This window comes from Lepisosteus platostomus, chromosome 23 (genome assembly GCF_059453375.1).
Source record: "Lepisosteus platostomus isolate fLepPlt1 chromosome 23, fLepPlt1.hap1, whole genome shotgun sequence".
Lineage (NCBI taxonomy): Eukaryota > Metazoa > Chordata > Actinopteri > Semionotiformes > Lepisosteidae > Lepisosteus > Lepisosteus platostomus.
Window position 1 is genome coordinate 11,035,130 of NC_142633.1, and position 19,441 is coordinate 11,054,570.

Consider the following 19,441-nt stretch of genomic DNA (forward strand, 5'->3'; position numbering starts at 1 on the left):
ATCAAATTCCAGTGTTGTGCTTGTTAAGTGTATTTAATACAATAAACTGTTTAAAACGTCCATAATGTACAGTATTTTGAAACTGCCTAAATGCAATATTCAGAAGCGTCAATTCACAATGCATTAAAATAAGCTTTTTATGGATACTGGCTGAAATGAATAGCATTGTTTTGTGTGGCCATTTATTCTTCTGCAACAATGCTTGCCAAACCATTCTTAAATACCCCACGCTTAACCGAAGAATTTAGCTTCACAAGAACAATGATGGTGTAGATAACCAATATGGCAAACTATGGTAAAATGATCCTACCTCACAAATACAGGGGGCTCATTTAAAACCTCAAGACAGGTGTGAGATATGCTGTGGAATCCCAAGGGAATCCTAGCAAACATGACACTTAAAAAGCCCTCTGTGATGATAAGGCCATTGTGTGATTTGCAAACCAATTTAGTTCTGGACTGACTGAAATTTGTTTAGGCCACAGGAAACCTGTTAAAAAGTTTTATTTGTAGGGAGGGAAATATGTAACTGAAGGCATAAGTTTGATTTTTAAACATCAAAGAGAACTTGTTCCATTTAGTTTGAATTCAGTAGCGAGGAGTGCGATTAGGCTATGCACTAACACCCCCAATTCCGCTCATAAAGAAAAGCTTTATAGTTTTACAGATTTCATTTTACAAGAAACAGAAACAATAAAATGTACCAGCTCACAGCTAGCCAGTGCTATTTGCTAAGCAGATTGCACTGATGGTCTAATTTGCTGAGGGATTATAGACATAATATTTAATTAAAAGCATAAGTGTTCTGAACTTAATCATTTGTGATGTGCAGAGTTGCAAAACAAGTTGTTTTTTTCCCCTGATGATTTGTTCACATGACGTTTTGGCTCTAAGCTGAAGCGATGGAGCAAGTTACCAGTGAGGTAAAAGAATCAGAAATCATGAACACCAGGGAGAATACACTAGCCAAACGGGTTCTCATTCCTTGAGAATTTAGTGGGGTTTACAATAGTTTTTCAGCCTTTTAATTGCACAATTACTTTGACCTAAACTAGAATTTTTAAATTATTCTGTTTATTGCATTCGGTTTTGCTCTTTGCTCCTGTACTTACTGTGTACTTGTGTACTAGAGCAGCACTCTTTTCTATTATTTTCTTTCAAAAGAAAGGCCATAAGATGTTCTTTACATTTAAAAAAAGTGTGGTAAGTAAAGACTATATGGTCACCCTTTACTAAAGTGTCACTGAAAATGGATGGATGGATTTAGCAGTAATTAAATATTTACACTTAAACTTTAGGTAAATCAGGGCCTCAGATTCTGCCACTGTTCAAATGATTAGATATGTACATATTTCATTTATTTTCTTCCCACATAGAAAAAAGAATATTAATGCTTCATGGTGTGTGTTGCACAGCTAAATGTATCTGCCACTGTTTTTTTACACTGCTCACATATTAGAGAACCTTTTGGATCAGCGGGATATTCCAGCATTCAAATACTAAGGTCTTCTGTTTGCTCTTTTAGTCAGCAGCATCTGCTGCTGTAGGGTCTTGGTACTAACAGAAAAGAAAAAGGAATGCAGAAAGGAATCATTCTTGCTGATGCTGTAATATGGTGTTGAATCCGCTGAGCAGTTCCTGACTGCCTCGGACCTTGGTACTGCCCGTTGTTTCATGCTAACTTTCCTTGAAGTGAGTCAGCGAGTGTCTTTACAAGGACACGTGGTTCTTTGCTAATCTACTGTGTGTGTGAAAGTGGCTCTATTATAAGTGTTAACTTCTTTGTTGGGTGCCTGATTCTGATATGAAGTTCTCTTTATTCTACTCATTGTTTTTCTTCCTATTTCCCCCATAGTAGTAATCTGCTGACACGCAGTACTGAACTCCCCGACTATCTTACTCCACAATGTGCATGAGAACAATTAAATGCATGCAGGCAGGGAGACTAGCTAGCACTCAAGACTGGATTCACTCTTTTTGAATCCTGTACTGAACATCAGATAGAGTTGGTGTCAAACGTCTGTTTTTCACTGCCTCAATGCATCTGAGTGATGGTAGTGATGTTTTAAGCTGTGCTGTCTGTAAAATGGCAGTCTCTTTATTGCGGATCTTCCGAGATGCACCTGCCAGGGAAAAGCCCAGTTTGCCCACCTTTATTCCTCTGCCTTCTGGGACTAACAAAGCAGAATCCCCCTTTCCCCTAATTAAAGCCACTGCTGTCGCTGTCTCGCAGTCGCTGGGGCCGGACAATGGATACTGGGGCGTGACGGATTCACTCTTCCGCTTGAGGGGAGAGAGAGGGGTGCAAGGGAAGCCTTTGTGGGGCTGCCGGCTGGCGGCCATACAGATGGCAGTGACGTAATGGCCGCTGTGCTCCCAGCTTATCAGGCCAGGCTTGGCTCAGGCGGTCTGTCTGAGGGCTACGCACAGGGCTGGAGCTCTCCAGCTTGAAAACCCAGCCTTGGACAGTGCTTTCCTGTCATCTGTCTGCGCTGTCCACATTGCTGTATTTGCTTAAATTGTTACTATTCTATGTGAACCCAAAGATAGGAATCAGCTTCTGATCTGTATTTGTCCACTGTTTTGAAATGCATTGATTTATAGGGAACGAGTAAGATGCACCTGGAAGTGTGAGAAATGACATTGCAAGTACACATTCTGGTCTTTTCAGAGGAAGGTTCAATTATATTGTCCCCTCTTGGAGAGCACAGCTATATTGCTTTTATGCTCCAGTTCCAGAGCATAATTAGTTTGAATATCGATCTAGCACTTCATTCTCAGTGAACATGTAAGAATGATGGCTTATTTATAATACAATAGATAATGTGTGTAGTATTTATATTGATATAGAATATGTACAGATATGTGGGATATATATGGATTTATATGGAACAAATGTTCTAAAAATTAGTTTAAAAAATGTGGGTTCTTTTTTTGTAAAGGAGGAAATATATGTGGTCTTGCTAAGCCTGCTGACACAGATCTGTTGTTCTCCTGTTCTCTTCCCCCATGGTTTCAGAAGGTATATTTCCCACATGAAACATACATAATGCAGTAGAGTCACAGTGATTGACTGTGCCGTGTGATTTACTTAACTCGGATGCATGTTTTCTCGCCAAAATCAAAGTGACAGTAAGAGGACAGATATTTAAATGCATGGGCTACAACCGTTAATGTGAGAAAAGTACTCGCATGTAGTTATGCACATGTAGTATCATGGTAGAAAAGCAAGCAAAGCAGAACAATTTGATCTGGAAAGGGGCTTTGTGAGACATTTTTCATATTAAAAAAAAAAATGAAAAGTGAATCTACCCATCATCTTTCAGAACAAAATCAGGTTGTGTGGAATAAAAACGGGTGTCAGTTTTGTTTAGTGTGGTACAAACCATGAATCATGAAAGGCGTCTCTTTGTACAGTAATAAAACATTGTCCCCATTATACCTTAAATATGTATGCCTGTGAAAAAATAATATTAAGCACTCTTAAATATTTTAAAAAGCTTCACACGTATAAAAATGCATAATCTAATTTAAAAATGCATAATGTCTTTAACACAAAACCCTGAGCATTATACATACAAGTCAAGGGGGGGTTGTGTCACTGAGAAGAAGGGTAAAACTCAAAATGTCTGTGCATGTACTGCACCTTGCCACACAGCAAAGTTTCTCATGCAAAAACTTTCTTATAGCTGCTGACAATATCTATCAGATCTATCAGAAGGCTAATATTTAGACTGCAGGCACAGTCAGCTGTTACTGATGAGTGCTCATTATAATATGGAGGGGTGCGGTAGTGTTCCAGATCCTTTCTCTACCCATCTGGGCAATCTGTAGCCGTTCTTGGGAACCAAAAGCAGTACCTGGCGCCATGGGCTTGTTGGTGTCGGTCTTGCGCTGCTCGGTGGTGGCTATGGTCAGGGTTGCAGCGGGGGCTGGTTGCTGGGGGATGGTGGCCTGAGATGTCTCCCTGCTTGCTGCTGGAGCTGCCTTGTCTTTAGTGGCACTATCCTGGACAGGCCGGGTTGCCTAATAGTACACGAGAGAAAGGAGTGAGGCGAGGAATGGGGACAGCGTACACTTTTGAGAAGTTCTGCCGTCTCTGCGAGAGTAACGAATAGCTCCCTGCTGGCAACAGAAGTTTTGTTCAGCTTTTTTAAAAGTCTTTAATGATTTAATGTCTTCTTTCCTGGAGGTGTATAAGCTGTATGTTCTTTAAAGACAATATGCCTGTCGTCCCTTACAGTCGCTCAGGTGGGTAGCTGCATCAGCGTGTGTAGGCTGCAAAGGAACAAGTAAAGGTTTATTCCACCCTGGAAAGAGAAGAGGGGAAACACAACGTTTTGGCCGTGGAGCATGGCCGTGACGTAGTATGGGGAAACAAAAGCCAGGAGAGAGGAGGCGGGAGCAGGGGAGAGGCAGAGTGGCCAATCAAGTGGTGCGAGGTCGAGACAGGTGAGGAGAGGTGTGAAATGAAACCTACAAATTGATTGGCCACTCTGCCTCTCCCCTGCTCCCGCCTCTTCCTCTCTCCTGGCTTTTGTTTTCCCATGCTATTTTATCTTCACTGACTGCCCTGTCTTTCTTACACCCGACGAAGGCTCCACAGGCGAAACGTGGTGTTTCCCATCTTCTCTTTTCAGCATGGAATAGACCTATCCCTTACAGTTGCTTCTTTTGTTAAAGCCTGTCTTGATCTTATGGTTAACCCAGTCTTGACTTCAATCACTTGAGTTGTTGGGTCTTTAAAATTCTTTTGAGAAAAGGTCCCGTTTTCATCATCTACACTGTAATCCCTTTTAACAATCCCAGACTTGTGTTGCCGCAGACCATGTAAGAAGACAAATCCTACGTCACATGAGAACACAGGCCTGTTACTTCATTTTAAAGTCCCATACCTGACTGTTTCATCGATTCAACATAGCACTGAATAACAATGTAGAATGTTGTTGAGAATTGAAGGGGACAGTTATTCCTTTCGATATTGCTTACCGCAGCAATGTAACTCTTACCGTGTTGGGCGCTGGCTGGATCTGGAGGTTGACTGCAGCCAGCTGGACAGGCTGGGGTTTAGGATGGGCCGCCTGGTTCATTGCTGTGGGATGTCCATTCTGGGGGCTCACCGTGGAGTGGAAGATGGTGGCCTGCTGGCTCGGTGCAGGGGCCTGGTGGGCAGGAGGTTTGGGCAGGACGGGGATGGAGCATTGCTGGCTCTGGGACTGGGTGGCCAGGGCTGACTGGATGGTGAGGGCCTGCACTGGCTGAGCCTGCGTCTGGAGCTGGGGCTGGATGGAAGCCGTGTGCAGGAGCTGGGCCTGGCTTCTCTGGGAGAGCTGGGATTGCTGCTGGATCACAAACTGGTGCTGCTTGTGCTGCTGGTGCTGAATGAGCTGGTGAGGCTGGATTTGGGTGTAGGCTGGAACAAACACACAGACAGGATTTGTTGATGAGAACAACTGAAGGGTGACTTTCACAAGTTTTTATTCTGTGTGCGTTGCATTTTGTTCAGTTGCCCATGAGTTTTAAATGTTTATACTATGAATTTTCATTTCTAATGTTTCCATAAGGGCTGCATGGTGACGCAGTGGAGTGCTGGAGCCCTGAGTTTGATTCCAGACTTGGGTTGCTGTTTGTGTGGAGTTGATATTTCTTGAAATTTTGAAATTATATAGTTCTCCCCACGTTCACATGGGCTTTCTGCAGGTGCTCTGGTTTCCTTCCACAGTCCAAAAACATACTGGTAGGTTAAAGGTGTTCTGGGAAAACTGTGAAAACCTGGTGCGAGTCTGCGTGTCTGTGTCTGTGTGCCCTTTGATGGACCAGTATCTTGTCCAGGGTTTACCCTTCCTTATGGCAGAAACAGGAAGTATTGGAAGATACAGAAAATGGATGGATGTTTTCCTATTACTTGTACTTTACCGTAATTGTACTGTGCTTTACAAACTTTAAATCATCTTACAAGAGTCTTACCATAGGAAAAACTTTTAGAGGTATTCTCTACGTTTTCTGTCTCAAAATTTCAGGTTTGTTTCTAAAATTATAATTAAGTAATTCAATAATAAACTTATATCATACAATTAATTACAACATTATATTATATTCTCTTTTCCATAACTACATTTTCCTTGCTACATCTGTCTCCTTTATTATTGCACTTCCATTTTTGACTTTCACAAAGGTGGAGGACAGATTTCCCCCAAGACCGAAAAAGCTCTATCAATTGTACTGTTCATCCTTGTAACAACAACTCATGTGATAAATTGTCCTTGACATGTTCAGAATGACTAGCTCTCAATTTAATGTAACTGTATCCATAAGCACATAAGATTAAGCAAGGGTGTCTGACTTTTTGCTTGATAGGAGGTTAAAACATTTTGGATACCACCATGTGAGATCACATAATTTCAGTGTTGACTGATATAAAGGAAAGAAAACACTAAAATGTACAGACGAGTCAGAGTAAGATGACAACAACTAGGAATTTGTTGAGTTCTGAATGACATGGGACAACAACATTCATTAATGGCTTTTACACCCAAAACTGCTTTGAGGGTTTTTTTTAACAGCCGTTGACAGTACTTTTCAAAGTGGCTTGGCTCTTCTTGTAAGCACTGGCACATCTGAGAAAGACACCGTTACCTGAGCTCAAACATTTGAGCAGCCCAAGGGACAACTTTTCACCACAGCTCATCAGTCAAGATCTGACTGCTGCTGTCAGGTGTTTGTAGAAAAAACAATGAGCTGCTCTGAGGCCAAACCTATAAAGCCTGATAAGTGGAATAATGTAAATAAACACCAAGTTCCAAGGGCTGCTCTTATTGCCTTGCTGATGAACCCCCATCCCAGTTCCCCTATTCCCAAACATTCCTGACATAATTCCAGAGCAGACCACAATGTCCCCTTCACTGAGGATGAATCTGCCTTTCAGATTGGAATTCCTGCATATTTCTGGAATATGTTCTCTGACTGTTCAGTGGAGTGTTACACGGAACCCCCTGTAAAACAAAAAAAGCAAAAAATCCAGTCCTTGCACTGGAGCTAGGGCTGCAGTCATTGTCTATGTGGTAAAGTGTCAGGATTGCTTTGGAAGGAACAAGGTCAGCAGACGGATAGGAACAATTAACCTGCATTGTGTGGTGCAAAATAATTTTTGTTTCCAGGTGCCTTCTGCTTCAAGCTTCTGCTTGAAAGTTCTGGTGAGATCTATACAATGTTCGTCTTATGAAGGAAGATTAATAGTGATAAGATAAGATCACTTTATTAGCCATACAATTTCTTGCATTAGGAATTCGTCTTTTCACCTACCCCAGCTTGCTCTCCATGAGACACAGACACACAGACAGGGAGAGAAGCTTGGAGTCAGAGCACAGGGTCAGCCATTGTACAGCACCCCTGGAGCAGTTGGGGTTAAGGGCCTTGCTCAGGGGCCCAACGGAGTAGGATTCCTCTGCTGGCCACGGGATATGAACCGGCAACCTTCTGGCCACAGGCACAGATCCTTAGCCACAGTGCCACCACGCTGCCCTGATGTCTGTAGGTCATCTTTTTCTACATAACTGCAAAGGAACTTTGTAATAATTTACATGCTGTTGAAACTGATATGCTGGCTGCTAAGAAATGATATCCTTGGATCATTCTTAGTTGACTAGCATTTTCATACTAGTCAACTGCCTGATTACTCATTAACTTGAGTTAATGGCCAGTTAACTGAATGTAAAAAGGTAAGTTTAACTAAAACTAAGACCAAAATGTGGCCATACAGAACTAATTTCTATAAACAATTGCTCTTTATAATCATTACATCAGTCCAAGTTTTATGGCTGGACCTTCACTTTTGTTGGAAAAAGTCCTAGAAATAAACTTGGAAGTTGTATGGTTGCCTGTGGTTTAATGCTGACAAGTGTTTCTAAACCAAGCTGGTAAATGCTGGCATGGGCAACAATAAGAGAAATTAATTTTCTTTTTCAGAAAAGCAGCTGATAGCTGTCAGTTGTGACTCATGTGATCCCTGAAGGCTTGCTTAATGCTGTGTTTTAGTACAGAATTTGTTCCCCCTTCATAAATAATAAGCATAACTCTGTGGGGTGGCTGCCTGACACAGTTGAGGCCACATTATAGGGGTCTCTTGGGGTTTTTATTGTTCAGACAGAGAACTGTACTTAAACTGGGTGAGTGAATTCAGCCAGCTGTTCCCTTTTCTTTACAGCGTCGGCTTCGTGGACAGAAACCGAGATCAGTTCTCCCAGCCATAAACTGCTTTTCTTTATTGTGCAACACTGACACCATGATGTTCCAGTTAGGCTTCAGTCACCACACTCCCAGTTACAGATCTGCGCTCATGCAGTGGGGTTCCGAGGGAGTGTGAGTTGAAGTAATTTCTCATCGATACCATACTGCTTACCAGAGAACAGAAGAGTCATGGTTTCTAGAATCTATCATCACAGAATGTCCCTGGCAAACGTTCATCAGAATGGTGGGAGGGGAAGGGGGGATGTGTTCTGTTTGCCAATGTCTTTAGACACAGCAATATTTTCTGTTAAGAGGGCATAAATTAAGAACTTTTTGTGAAAATGGACATCATAAACCATCTCTTTTATCACCCTTCACCCTTTAAATGCGTCGAGTTATTGGGACACAAATAGATAAAAGCATCAAATACATAATATGCCAAAGTAAATCCTAACACGTTTTTCTTAAGACCAAGGGTTAAAAGATCGGAAGCCTATGTGTTGAAGCTGAGTCACAGTCTCAGCCCAGAGTGGGTGGCCTTCCTTAGAGGAATGTGCGTGTTGGAGTGGGCTTTGCAATTGATGCAGATCCCGAATCCTTGTGCTTTGAATATTACACGCAACTTTGGTCGCAAGTGATACCCCTGCCTTTTGTAAGCACTAAAGAAGAAACGGCAAAGATCTCAGAGATGGTGGGGAAAAAAAGGGATTTTTCCCAGCCGGGGGTGGTGGTTGGGTAAGTGCAAAGTTTGATGACTCAGACTTCCCTTATATGTACTGTTTCCTCTTGTCCACTGGAGTTGAGTCAGTGTGCAGCCCTGCCATGATCCACACACAGCACGAGCTGGAAAGCCCCAGACTTCCCAGGAGCCGGAATCTTGTGACAGCCTCGAGCAGCCGAAGAGGAAGACGCCAACCAGATGGCTGAACTTCAGGCTTTGCACAGCCAGTTAGGCTAGGGGCTTGGAACTCCTGCCCTTTGAGACTTCAGTGGTTTTTCTCCTGCGCATGTGAATAGTGTTAGTTAACTCCTCGTTAACCGGATGTGCCACAGAGGAGGACTGGAGATGAGGACAGCTACAGTTTATATTGCTGCCCAAGCCCTGTAAAGCCCGGCATCTGAGATACATAAAAGGTTTAGCTTTGTAATGGAAATAACACCAAAACGTGTCTTCCTAAAACAACTGCCTGATTTAACACAGAAAGACAACACCAGCACTCTGTGAGTACAGAGCCAGAATCTAAAATACCAGAAGTTAAGGATACAGGAAACCAGCTTTGAAAAACGAAACACACCTTATTTTCACAATGACAAGCATTCAGGGAATAAATCTGTGAGGCAGCCTTTTCAAGGTTTAGATAACTTGTGTCAATTTTTTCCTGAGAGGCTGTGCCAAAGGAGGTGACAAAGAGTTGGAGTACACCGAGGAGGAGAGCTGCCGGACAGCTGTACAGGACCTGTCAAGATTCTTGTGAAATAATGATAGAAAAATTGTAACAGTGATGGCTAACTGATTCCCCCAATTAGTACTGTAATGGTAAGGTTCGTGATATCAATATTAAGAACAAGCTTCTCATTATCCTTATTTTGCGTAGATTTAAAAAAAAAAATCTTTCTAAATTGTTTAAATTAATGTACTTCCAATTTCTTGTTTAGATAGAAATTGAAAAAAAAAAGGTTTGCCAACAATAATTTGGAGGGCGGTAGGAAAAAAAATACACCTGAAAAAGATGTAACCAAATAAACATATTTTCAACCTGCATGTAGGGCCATACCAGTCTAAAGATTTATTCTTTGCCCCCTTGAAATTATTTCTAATGATGATGAATTCCTTAATATACAGACGAAAGTGTGGGGTCTGAATGCACACACAATACTCGCAATGAATCTATGGCACACTGCACACAGAAGAAAAACAGTCACATTCAGAGCATAAATGCTTTAGCTTTTTGTGATAATTCACTGTGACTGAGCTCCTTTCCATGCTACCTTACCCTTCAGAAAACTAAAGGTTTGTGAGGTTATTCCCTCTTCCGGTCAGCTGGGGGCTAGACCATGCCCTGAGATGACGTGTGTGGATATGAGATGATGCCACATGGGAACTAAAATTGGATTGGATTGCTTACTAGTTTAATCTGTACACAGCCAACAAAAAATGATAATGATTGTATCAACTTCTGCGATTCTTCTTCTGGATTTATAATGAAACATGCTCATTAAATAACAAGCAACAGAAAATAGTAAATGTAACTGCAAAATGAACTGGATGAACACCCGCTGCAAACTTGCAATGTAAGCTTGATATTGATTTCTTATACCAGTAAAGCCCATTACTGTATAAATAATTAAGTGCTACTTTAAATAATATTGTAAAATAATATAACATCTTTCATGTCCTTCAACACACACAGATCTGTATTTTATATAGTGTAGCTCTGGCAGCTGTTACCTGTAATATGGAAGAAATTGTGCTTCATAGTATTATAGATTTTGCAAATGTTTTAGTATCGCATGTAATAAGAAAAGTTTATAAAACTGGCATCTGTAGTTAGGAAGATAGGTTAAATCGGAAACATTCATAACACTGGGCAATTAAGGTCCATGTTTCACACAAATTAATTTGTGGTTTTAAGTTCAAAGGCTGATACCAAAACTAGTGATTTTGGACACTGACAATAAAATCAGCTGGAAAAATACTTGATCCTTCTTTCTTCCCTGACCTGTCTGCAACTTCTGTTCCTTAACTGGCTCATTAAAGGCCCTAGTGTCAGCAAGTCACTTGGTTAACTGTTAAAAGCTCTATCCTCTGGTCCTCATGCTTGATCTATTGGGAAGTCTGTTCTTGCTTAAGGCAATTTAAACAAATAAACTCCTAATAAGAGGTGGGTAAAGTGTTTTGTTTTAGTTTCAGACCCATTACTCCTAGTTAGGTGCTTTTAAGTCTAATTGGATCCTCATGAGTAGAAAACTCTTCTATGGGAAAGCAGTTTCTCTCCATAAATCATGGCATTGTTTGCTGTTGGACCAGGAGTTCTCAGAGTGCAACATCCCAGGCTGAAGTTTCAAACAAGCCCATAGCCGAATCAAATCAAGTCTGCATTAGGTGAATAGAGAAGGTGAATGCTTCTCTCCCAGCTACCACTGGATGAAATTTGTCAGCCTGTAAACTGGGATTTATGAGGAAGGGCCCACAGGGGCTGGGCCATCATTTTTTAATAGGTGATATTGAAGCCCAGCAATTAATTTTCACTAGTAGCTCTTACCTATACATACTGAGACCCCTCCGTTTTGAATAAGAGTTGATTTTGTTCTACGTGCGGTTATTTTGATGTTGAGAGTAAGGGGCAATGCCAGAATGAGAGCAGTGGACATAAGTGGCCGCAAAATCTTGCAGCACGGCAATTGTCTTGCCTCAAATGTGATAATAAGGATCCTTATGAGCATCATGCTATTTGGCAGATCGTTTTATAGCCCAGTAATAATGTGAGCATGCCTGTAGAACACTGTGAAGTTTAAAATAAACGAACATGAAAACAAATAGAGGATGGTCAACAAAACCCTGGTCAAAATGCAAATCTTGATTGCAGAGTTGTTAGGACAGATGTAACTCAGCATGAATTAAAGCCCTGTGCAGTTGCCTTTGCCATTGTAAGTTTGGTTACCAAGGAAGCCATATGGTTCTTTATTGTAGAGAAGGTCAATGCTGTGGGTGTTACTGTACCAAGAGAACTGTGGCACAGGGCATGAAAAGGTGGCAGGACCTATTTAGGTGAGGAATGAAAGTGAAACTGGCAGCACAGCCCAGGCCTGCATCAGGAAGAGGAGGGGGGACGTCACTGACTTCACAACTAGTGCTGCTGGAGAAGCAAGTGCAGATCACAATCCATGCACAGCAGCTGGGGCGTCTGCCAAGTGGTCTGGACATTGAAACTGCCATCTCTTGCAAGGGCTTAGTCAGGACTTAAATAAGAATTTCTAATTTGTTTGGAGGGTCTGCACCTGCCAAAAAGCAAAACCCTCTTATCTCATTTTCACCTTCCTTGCTTAATTTGCATGTATTTAAATACAATTTGCATAGTTTAATGGTGACAGAGAGTTAATCTCGTAACAGAAGCAGAAGAAATCTAGAAATGCAGACTCCTCTGACCTACACACCTTTGAGTCACTTCCCCTCTATCAAATCACAGGCAGTCCAGCCCCATACCGAAGGTTAAGCACCAGTTGCATAGAGTTCCGGCTCTTATCGACAGCACTACAAATCTTTAGGAAACCTTAGAGCTCACTGTGCTCCTGAGACCAGGGAGAGCCCTGTACCCTCCCCTCAAACCAATGACTGTTTTGAACCCATGAGCTCAGGCATGCGTCTTTACCAGCTTGCCACCTGAGAGGCCACATACAGCATACCACCTCTTTGTCCTTCATTAAGGTCCGCTTTTTACAATGGCAGTAGCCATGAGAAGATAGTGCTGTGGCCACAATTCACTCAATGGCTATCTTGGCATCACCTCGCGCTCGTCTGACACCTGCAGAGCTATTTGTTAACCGACACATTTCAAGCCTGATGGAAGAGGTAGTAATGGCTCATCTCTCAGTGCCACTGGAAGCCTGCAGGAATCTGGCAAGATGCAGGAGGTGTTTTTTTTTCCTGGAAGGTCAAGAGATCCCAGCCCAACTAAATCTGCCCACCCTGGTGGCGCTCCGTTGGTTGTGCACAGCTGTTTGTGGAATCCTGGTCACATCTAGAAATCAATTTTAATTTAACCTACACATTAGTGGTTCATTCCTCCTGGTTGGATCATTTGACTAGCATTAACATGCTAACACTCTGAAGGAGACACATTCACTAGCCAAAATATTAAGAATCTGCAGGCATTTGAAAGGGAAACTTGAGGAGCAGTACTTCCAGACTTCCATGACTTTCCCTTTCCAGATCAAACCCAAGATCTCAATCCTTCAAATAAAAAACCTGGCGAGACCAGCACATCATTTTCACACCCCATTAAATCATTACAAACTGCAGCTGAAGGTGATTCTTCTACATGAATGAGGAGCAGATATTTTAAGTCCCTGTTGAATACAAGCTATGTCTTGTTCAAGCTGTTCTTGCAACTCACTAGATCCCAGTACGTTTTTGTTTTGTGGGAGATCCTTGAACATTTGAGTGAGAAAATACAAAATTCTAAAACAATATGAGCCATTCTGGGTTTTCGGAGTTGTTACACATACGGATACTCAAGCTAACACAATATATATGAGAAAAATGGTATGGGGTGGGGGGCTTGTTTTCATTCTTGGTAATGTATGGGTTGGCATTCCTTCAGAAACAAGACATTCGGTCATTGTCTGAGCGGAAAAAAAAACAGCAATGGATGAAAGGTCTGGAACAGTGGTTATTTACAGTGTTTCCATTAATAAAGTGGTTTGCACTGGGAGCAGGGGTATACTGTGACACTGTGGGATTTAAGGCCTCAGCCGAGAGTGATGAAAGATCTATGTGCTAGCTGCTGCCTTGCTGTGCCTGGGAAGCAGAACTGGAACTGTGGTCCTAAGGAGGGCTGATCCGCTTTTGGCTATTTCGCAGTATTGTTATTAGTATTTGCTGTGTGTTCACTCCTTTTTCACATTTTTATTTTCATCATCACATTTTGTGAGAATGTCTCTCTGCAGACCGTTAATCCAGTTTCACTCTTGAACTCAGAAGTGTTTTTTGTGCTGTTCTAAGAACCCGGCCTCCCACTCAAACTCCCACACATATTTGTATTTTTATCTTCCTGGGGATCAATGGAGGTCCATCAATTGTTTCATTGTGTCTTATGTTAAACTAAAGCTCTTTGTGAAATTGTTCACAGACGGAGCAAAGAGGCCATTTTTTCCCCCCACATGAGAAGAAAGCATTTGTAATTTTTTTTAAAGTCAGTCTAATAGTGTTGCCCAGCCATCCCAAATGAGTATAACATCAAACATAATTTCACACACAGTTAGCATTTACAATTGCTGTGTATAAATGCATCCTTATATATATACAGTAGCTTTAATAAAATTGAAAAAACAGAACAAGCTCTGTTTAGAATATGTGCGCTAAATAAAATTGTTTTGGGTTACTGTACTAGGATTATATCCAGCTCATTGTGTGCAGGACTAAGGCGTCTATTATAATTTGTGTATAGATGAATAAATGTGTAGTTATAAGATGCAGACAAAAGAAGCAACACAAATGATGGGATCATTCCAGCTTTGAATTTAACAGCTTAATTGAACTAATTATTTGGATAAGAATGACGGTTTTTAGGTTTTTTGGATTAACAATTTCTTAGAGCTACTATATGGATAAGGAGAACCGTGGTAGCTCAGACGGCAAGGGCGTCTAGCTCCTGACCGGAAGGTCCCGGGTTCAATCCCAAGTAGGGGCAAGCGATGTACTGTAGCTTGTTTCAATTCCTTCCAGACAGCTCCCAGGTCCACTCAGCCAGCTTTCCAAGTGAGAACCGGGGGTTAATCCTTCCGGGAGTAATAGGCCGGCCAGAGCGTGATGCTGACCACATCACCTCCACCACCAGTGTTGGATGGTCAAGAAAAATGGTGACCCCTGCCCCCCATTCCCCATGGGCCTTTATGGCCCGAAAAGGGGACCTCGCCTACCTACCTATTGTATGTATAAGGATTCATTTATACACTGCAAGTGTAAATGCTTAATGTGTGAGCAATGGATGAAATCAGTAGCTCATTGAAAACTAGGTCTTAAACCAGCACGACTGAAATGAGCAACTCTTGATCTATATGGTAATATGTGATGAGAGAGAGGCATACTGGCATGGTGGACTACTAATACTAATCAGAATTCCAGGATCTTGGGAACCAGTCTGTATAGTTTGAATTTTTTTCCTTTGTTCAAATGGGTTTTCTCTGGGTATCTGGTTTCCTCTTGCTGTCTAGACGAGTCTTTAAACTGCCTGTGTGTGTGTGAGAGGGAGAGAGCTTGCTTGTGTGTCTGCCCTGTGATGGACTGGAGTCCGGCCTTGGTCCATGAATCTGCCAGGTCAGGCTCTGGCTCCCTGTATACCTCTAAGGATAGGTAGATAGTGAAAATGCATGGAAAAATGGATTGATGTGAGAAAAAGAAAGTTTTAAAAGAATGTTAGAGTGTGGGAATTCCCATTGAATGTAATCTACCTCCTAGGTTTAAAAGAAATCCCAATGTAATGGACAAGAAAAGATCTAAGGAGGCCAGGAAAGTATACCAGAGCTATTACATTATAACAGTAAAGCCAAATATTGTCCTATCCCAGTGGGAGGTAAAGATTGAAATAAACCTTAATTACCCTGCATACCTGACTCCAGGTAATGTTATAAACTGTCTGATCACACCTACAAAGTAGCTCACACGCACACATCACTAAGTGTGACATTAAAAAATATAACTAATGTATTGCTTAATATGCTTTGTCAGTGTGTTTCTATACCATACAACCAATGTACAGCTCTGCTACAGTATAATCAAAATGCATTCCTCATTGTAATGTGTGGGTTATGATTAAACATATATACAGTATGAACTTGGGGTTTAACTGCACGTGACTAAAATGCAATTATGCTGATTTTTTTCAGTTCCCAACATCTGGTGTGTCTTAAGTGTTATTAGACAGCAGTGTCTTTGTACCTCTTGTTGTTTCAGCTGCTTTCTTCTAAAGCATCTCCAGATTTTCACTGACGTTTGCTAGAAGCTACCACATTGCAGCTGCCCCGGCCCCAGCTGGTGGGAGGGCAGGGGAAAGGTGTGTCTCTGCATGTGGACTCCTCTGCAAATAGTGCTATGCTGTTGTCATGATGTTCGCCAATGTAATACCTGGCTCCTGAAATGCAGCTTCCAATGCATATAGCTTATTGTAATAAGATAAAAAGGCTACAATAGGACATTAAAATTAGGTACATCCTATTGTACACAACCTCAATAATTTACAAGAAAAAAAAAGACCGTAAACTGTGAACTGATATTTCAACTAGATGGTAATAACAGGATTGTATGTACTGTATGGACTTTTCCCTAAACATAGGACTTTGTATTGTCATTAGACGTTTTTCCTTTCGATGAAAATTCTGTGTCTGAACGATTTTCTTTTCTCCTCTGGAATTAATTCTAACAGATTATAAGAGAGACAATTAATCTGGGAGGCAGAAAGAAACCCACCACCCAGGGAAACGAGGCTACTGATACCACCACTACAGGTGTGGTTTCCTTCCAGGCTAAAGGCCTGGCTGTTTGAGAGTGACATTTCCATGGCAACCGAATCAATCATTTCCTTGAGTGCGGGTGGCCAGCATTTCCATTCACCCTTCCTTTTTAATTTCCCCCCCCCCCCCTCCAGTTTTGAAACAAAGCAACAGCAAAGGGCAGGGTTCTCGGGTTTGAATGGCTGTGCACACGCACTCCCAGACTGACGGGCACACAACAGCCTTGCGTTGCACGCGCTAATCCACACACACCAACATGCTTACAAACACACACAGCTGAGCGCATCAAGAGATGCAATCGGCTGTCTTCATTAGAAATCCTGAGATTCACACTAGATGTAACCATGACATCAATCAATGTGGGTGTTAGTATCATAAACAACAATGTGTCCTAAAATTACAACAAGCCCCGCAGAAGTCTCCAGAGCCAAATTAATCCTGTGCAGTTTAACACTGTTTTTATTTTATACTACACACTGAATGAACGCCACTTCACTCTCACTTGTTTTAGCTGCTATTTCATTGATCTAATAATTGTCAAAAGTTTTTAAGTATCGCAGAATCTCAAATGGCCCTGGAAGTACCTAAAATGTCATAGGTAACTCAATTTGGCTCAATAAATATAATTTATTTGTTAATTTTTAATTTGTAATTTTCCTCCAAACTGCTTTAAAAAATAAAATGATCCGATTCACAAACACATAAATTCTCATACCTGTGTTTTTGTCCTGACCAGTATGACTTCTGTTTTGCATATATATTTTACTGTATATTATACAGTGAATTGATATTATTCAATAAATATTCAAATAAGACATTACTGTCACAAGAACAAGTAGAGGCTTATTCCAAGCAGCATAATGAATGTTGAATGATTTACACCTGCTTTACAGGTTTAGTCTTGTGTTAACTAATCAGGTTGCTCAAGGATTACAAGGGTTGAGAACTGAAAGTAATTTCACATTTACCAAATGTCCCTAGGCCTGTCTGAGGCTCATTTCAAGCAGATGCACTGTGTACCCTACAGTAATATACAAATTAATTATATATGGTTATGTCTAGAATGCCAGTAACAATTTGTGGAATATCACTGTATTTTAGAGGAACTGAAAATGCACCTTGGATGCAAAAAGATGAGAAAAAATAACCCACTGGCTGAAGTACCCTGCAATTTCTGTCCTGAATGACCCTATTCAACAGCAGCTTGTGCTTCTTAATTTTCAGAGGATATGCCAAAGCATGCTCTGATTGAACACAAATGTCAAAAGCCAGAGTTTACATAGCATACACAAAACCATGCCACACTAGTTGAATCCTAAAGCTACACTGAAGACAGTTCAATTTAAACACAGAACAACCTCAGTGTATACAGCTTGACATTGGACAGTTTCAAAAGCTGTCTTCTTGGCTTTCTAATGTTAATCATGAAAGACCTAGCTGGAAATGTAATTCCTTGTACAGAATTGTTGTCCCTTTGTTGTTTTCCTGTTAAAAAGCTACTGCTATCAATTAAGATTAATTTTTATCTTAGAAATCATAGAAAATATATACTCCACACATGCCCACATCTGCTTTAATAAATACATTTGTGAATTTGCTCACTATATCCATTGACCATTTTAAGAACATTTTTTATAACATTTCTGATGTTATTAATAAAATGTATCCATCCAGCCATCAATTTTCAGTACAATTTGTCCTGTGAGGTAAGGGACACAGTAGAATTCATAAAGTGTGTCAAGGCTAATTTGAAATGACCTGATAAAATAACCACTAATAATGAGGGTTAACTGGCCATTTTACAGTCGTCGCATGTATCTGTGTAATATGAAATGTTTGTTAGAGCCAAGCTTGATCTTTAAGCACACCAGTTGGTCCTAGCCCAGACTCATAATTTGGATTGATTTTGTAATTTTCTGATGATCTGTGTAGATTGCATAGCTTTTTTGCAAAGTGGCTTGAGGTTTTGGGCTGAGAAACTCCTCTACGCTCCAGGCTTTACTCTTCCGAATGGCTACCCCTCTGCATGTGGTCACTGTTGTGTTGAGCAGCGGGGAGGAGAGACGAGGAGCCTACCTGGAGTGATGAGAGGATGGCTGCTCACAGAAGTCACATTCCTGCTCACATTCATCACGCGCGCCTCCAGGCTGGGGGAGCTCTCTCCTTTCTTGCCACCCTCTGTGGTGTTTTCAGGGGAGCCCCCCTTCCCCCCCCCACTCTGTGCGCCTTGGCCGGGACCCTTGGTGTGGGCGGTGGCTGGGCCAGAGGGGACGGGCTGCTGGCCACTGGCCACCTGTTTCAGACTCAGGCTCTGAAGCTGTGTCTGGGAAGGGGAGCCAGAGGCTGCCCCCTGCTGACTGCGGATAGCAAGGTTCTGCACCTGAAACCACAAGGAGTGAAAGACTGGAAGCCTGTTTTCACAGTGTGACAGCCATTGGGGGGCTTAGAGTAAAGACCAACCAAGCTAATCTGACAGCGCTTTCTCACGAAAAAAGCAGAATGCTACTTCAAGGAGTTAGGCCTTGGAACTTTTAAAAATACTTTGTGGGCTCTTAGCATGTCTACATTGTCTAAATAGGCCTAGGAACTGGATAGTTTTGTGTTTAAAGGAAAGCAGGTGAGCATTCAGAGCACTGTCTTGGCTAAAAATATTCTACCATGCAACAGTTTCTATTCAGTTGCATAGTAAAATCTTTCCTTGTCGCATCAGTCTTTCTTTTAAAAGGTTCATTGACTACTCAGCTAGCTGCTTTATTACACGCTATTCCTGTAGAGCCTAATTCAGTCATTTACAGCAGTTTAATTTAAAACTCATGAGGCTGGCATGCACACTATGGAGAACTGAGAACAAAGCACAGACGTGTCTCCTGCTATGCTAATCTACATTTGACTTGAAATGTTTTAATGAATTGTCCATTAACACTCCTACTGTAAATCTGAGTTTAGATTTTTTTTGTTTTCCCACAAACAATTTTTTCTATCATAT

The 19,441-nt window shown here is 41.4% G+C and overlaps 1 protein-coding gene across 5 annotated transcripts in view; it reads right to left on the minus strand.

The window, feature by feature from the left end:
- The window catches only part of LOC148642030 (polyhomeotic-like protein 2), a 90,509-nt gene that overhangs the window by 11,338 nt on the left and 59,730 nt on the right, over positions 1-19,441 (minus strand). For all 5 annotated transcript variants that reach the window (XM_088617507.1, XM_088617503.1, XM_088617504.1 and 2 more), the window contains 3 exons: positions 18,532-18,835; positions 5,010-5,413; positions 3,861-4,026 (listed from right to left, as the gene is read on the minus strand). In XM_088617507.1, the coding sequence (XP_088473633.1) occupies positions 3,861-4,026; positions 5,010-5,413; positions 18,532-18,835 (874 nt within the window). The remainder of the gene's footprint in view (positions 1-3,860; positions 4,027-5,009; positions 5,414-18,531; positions 18,836-19,441) is intronic.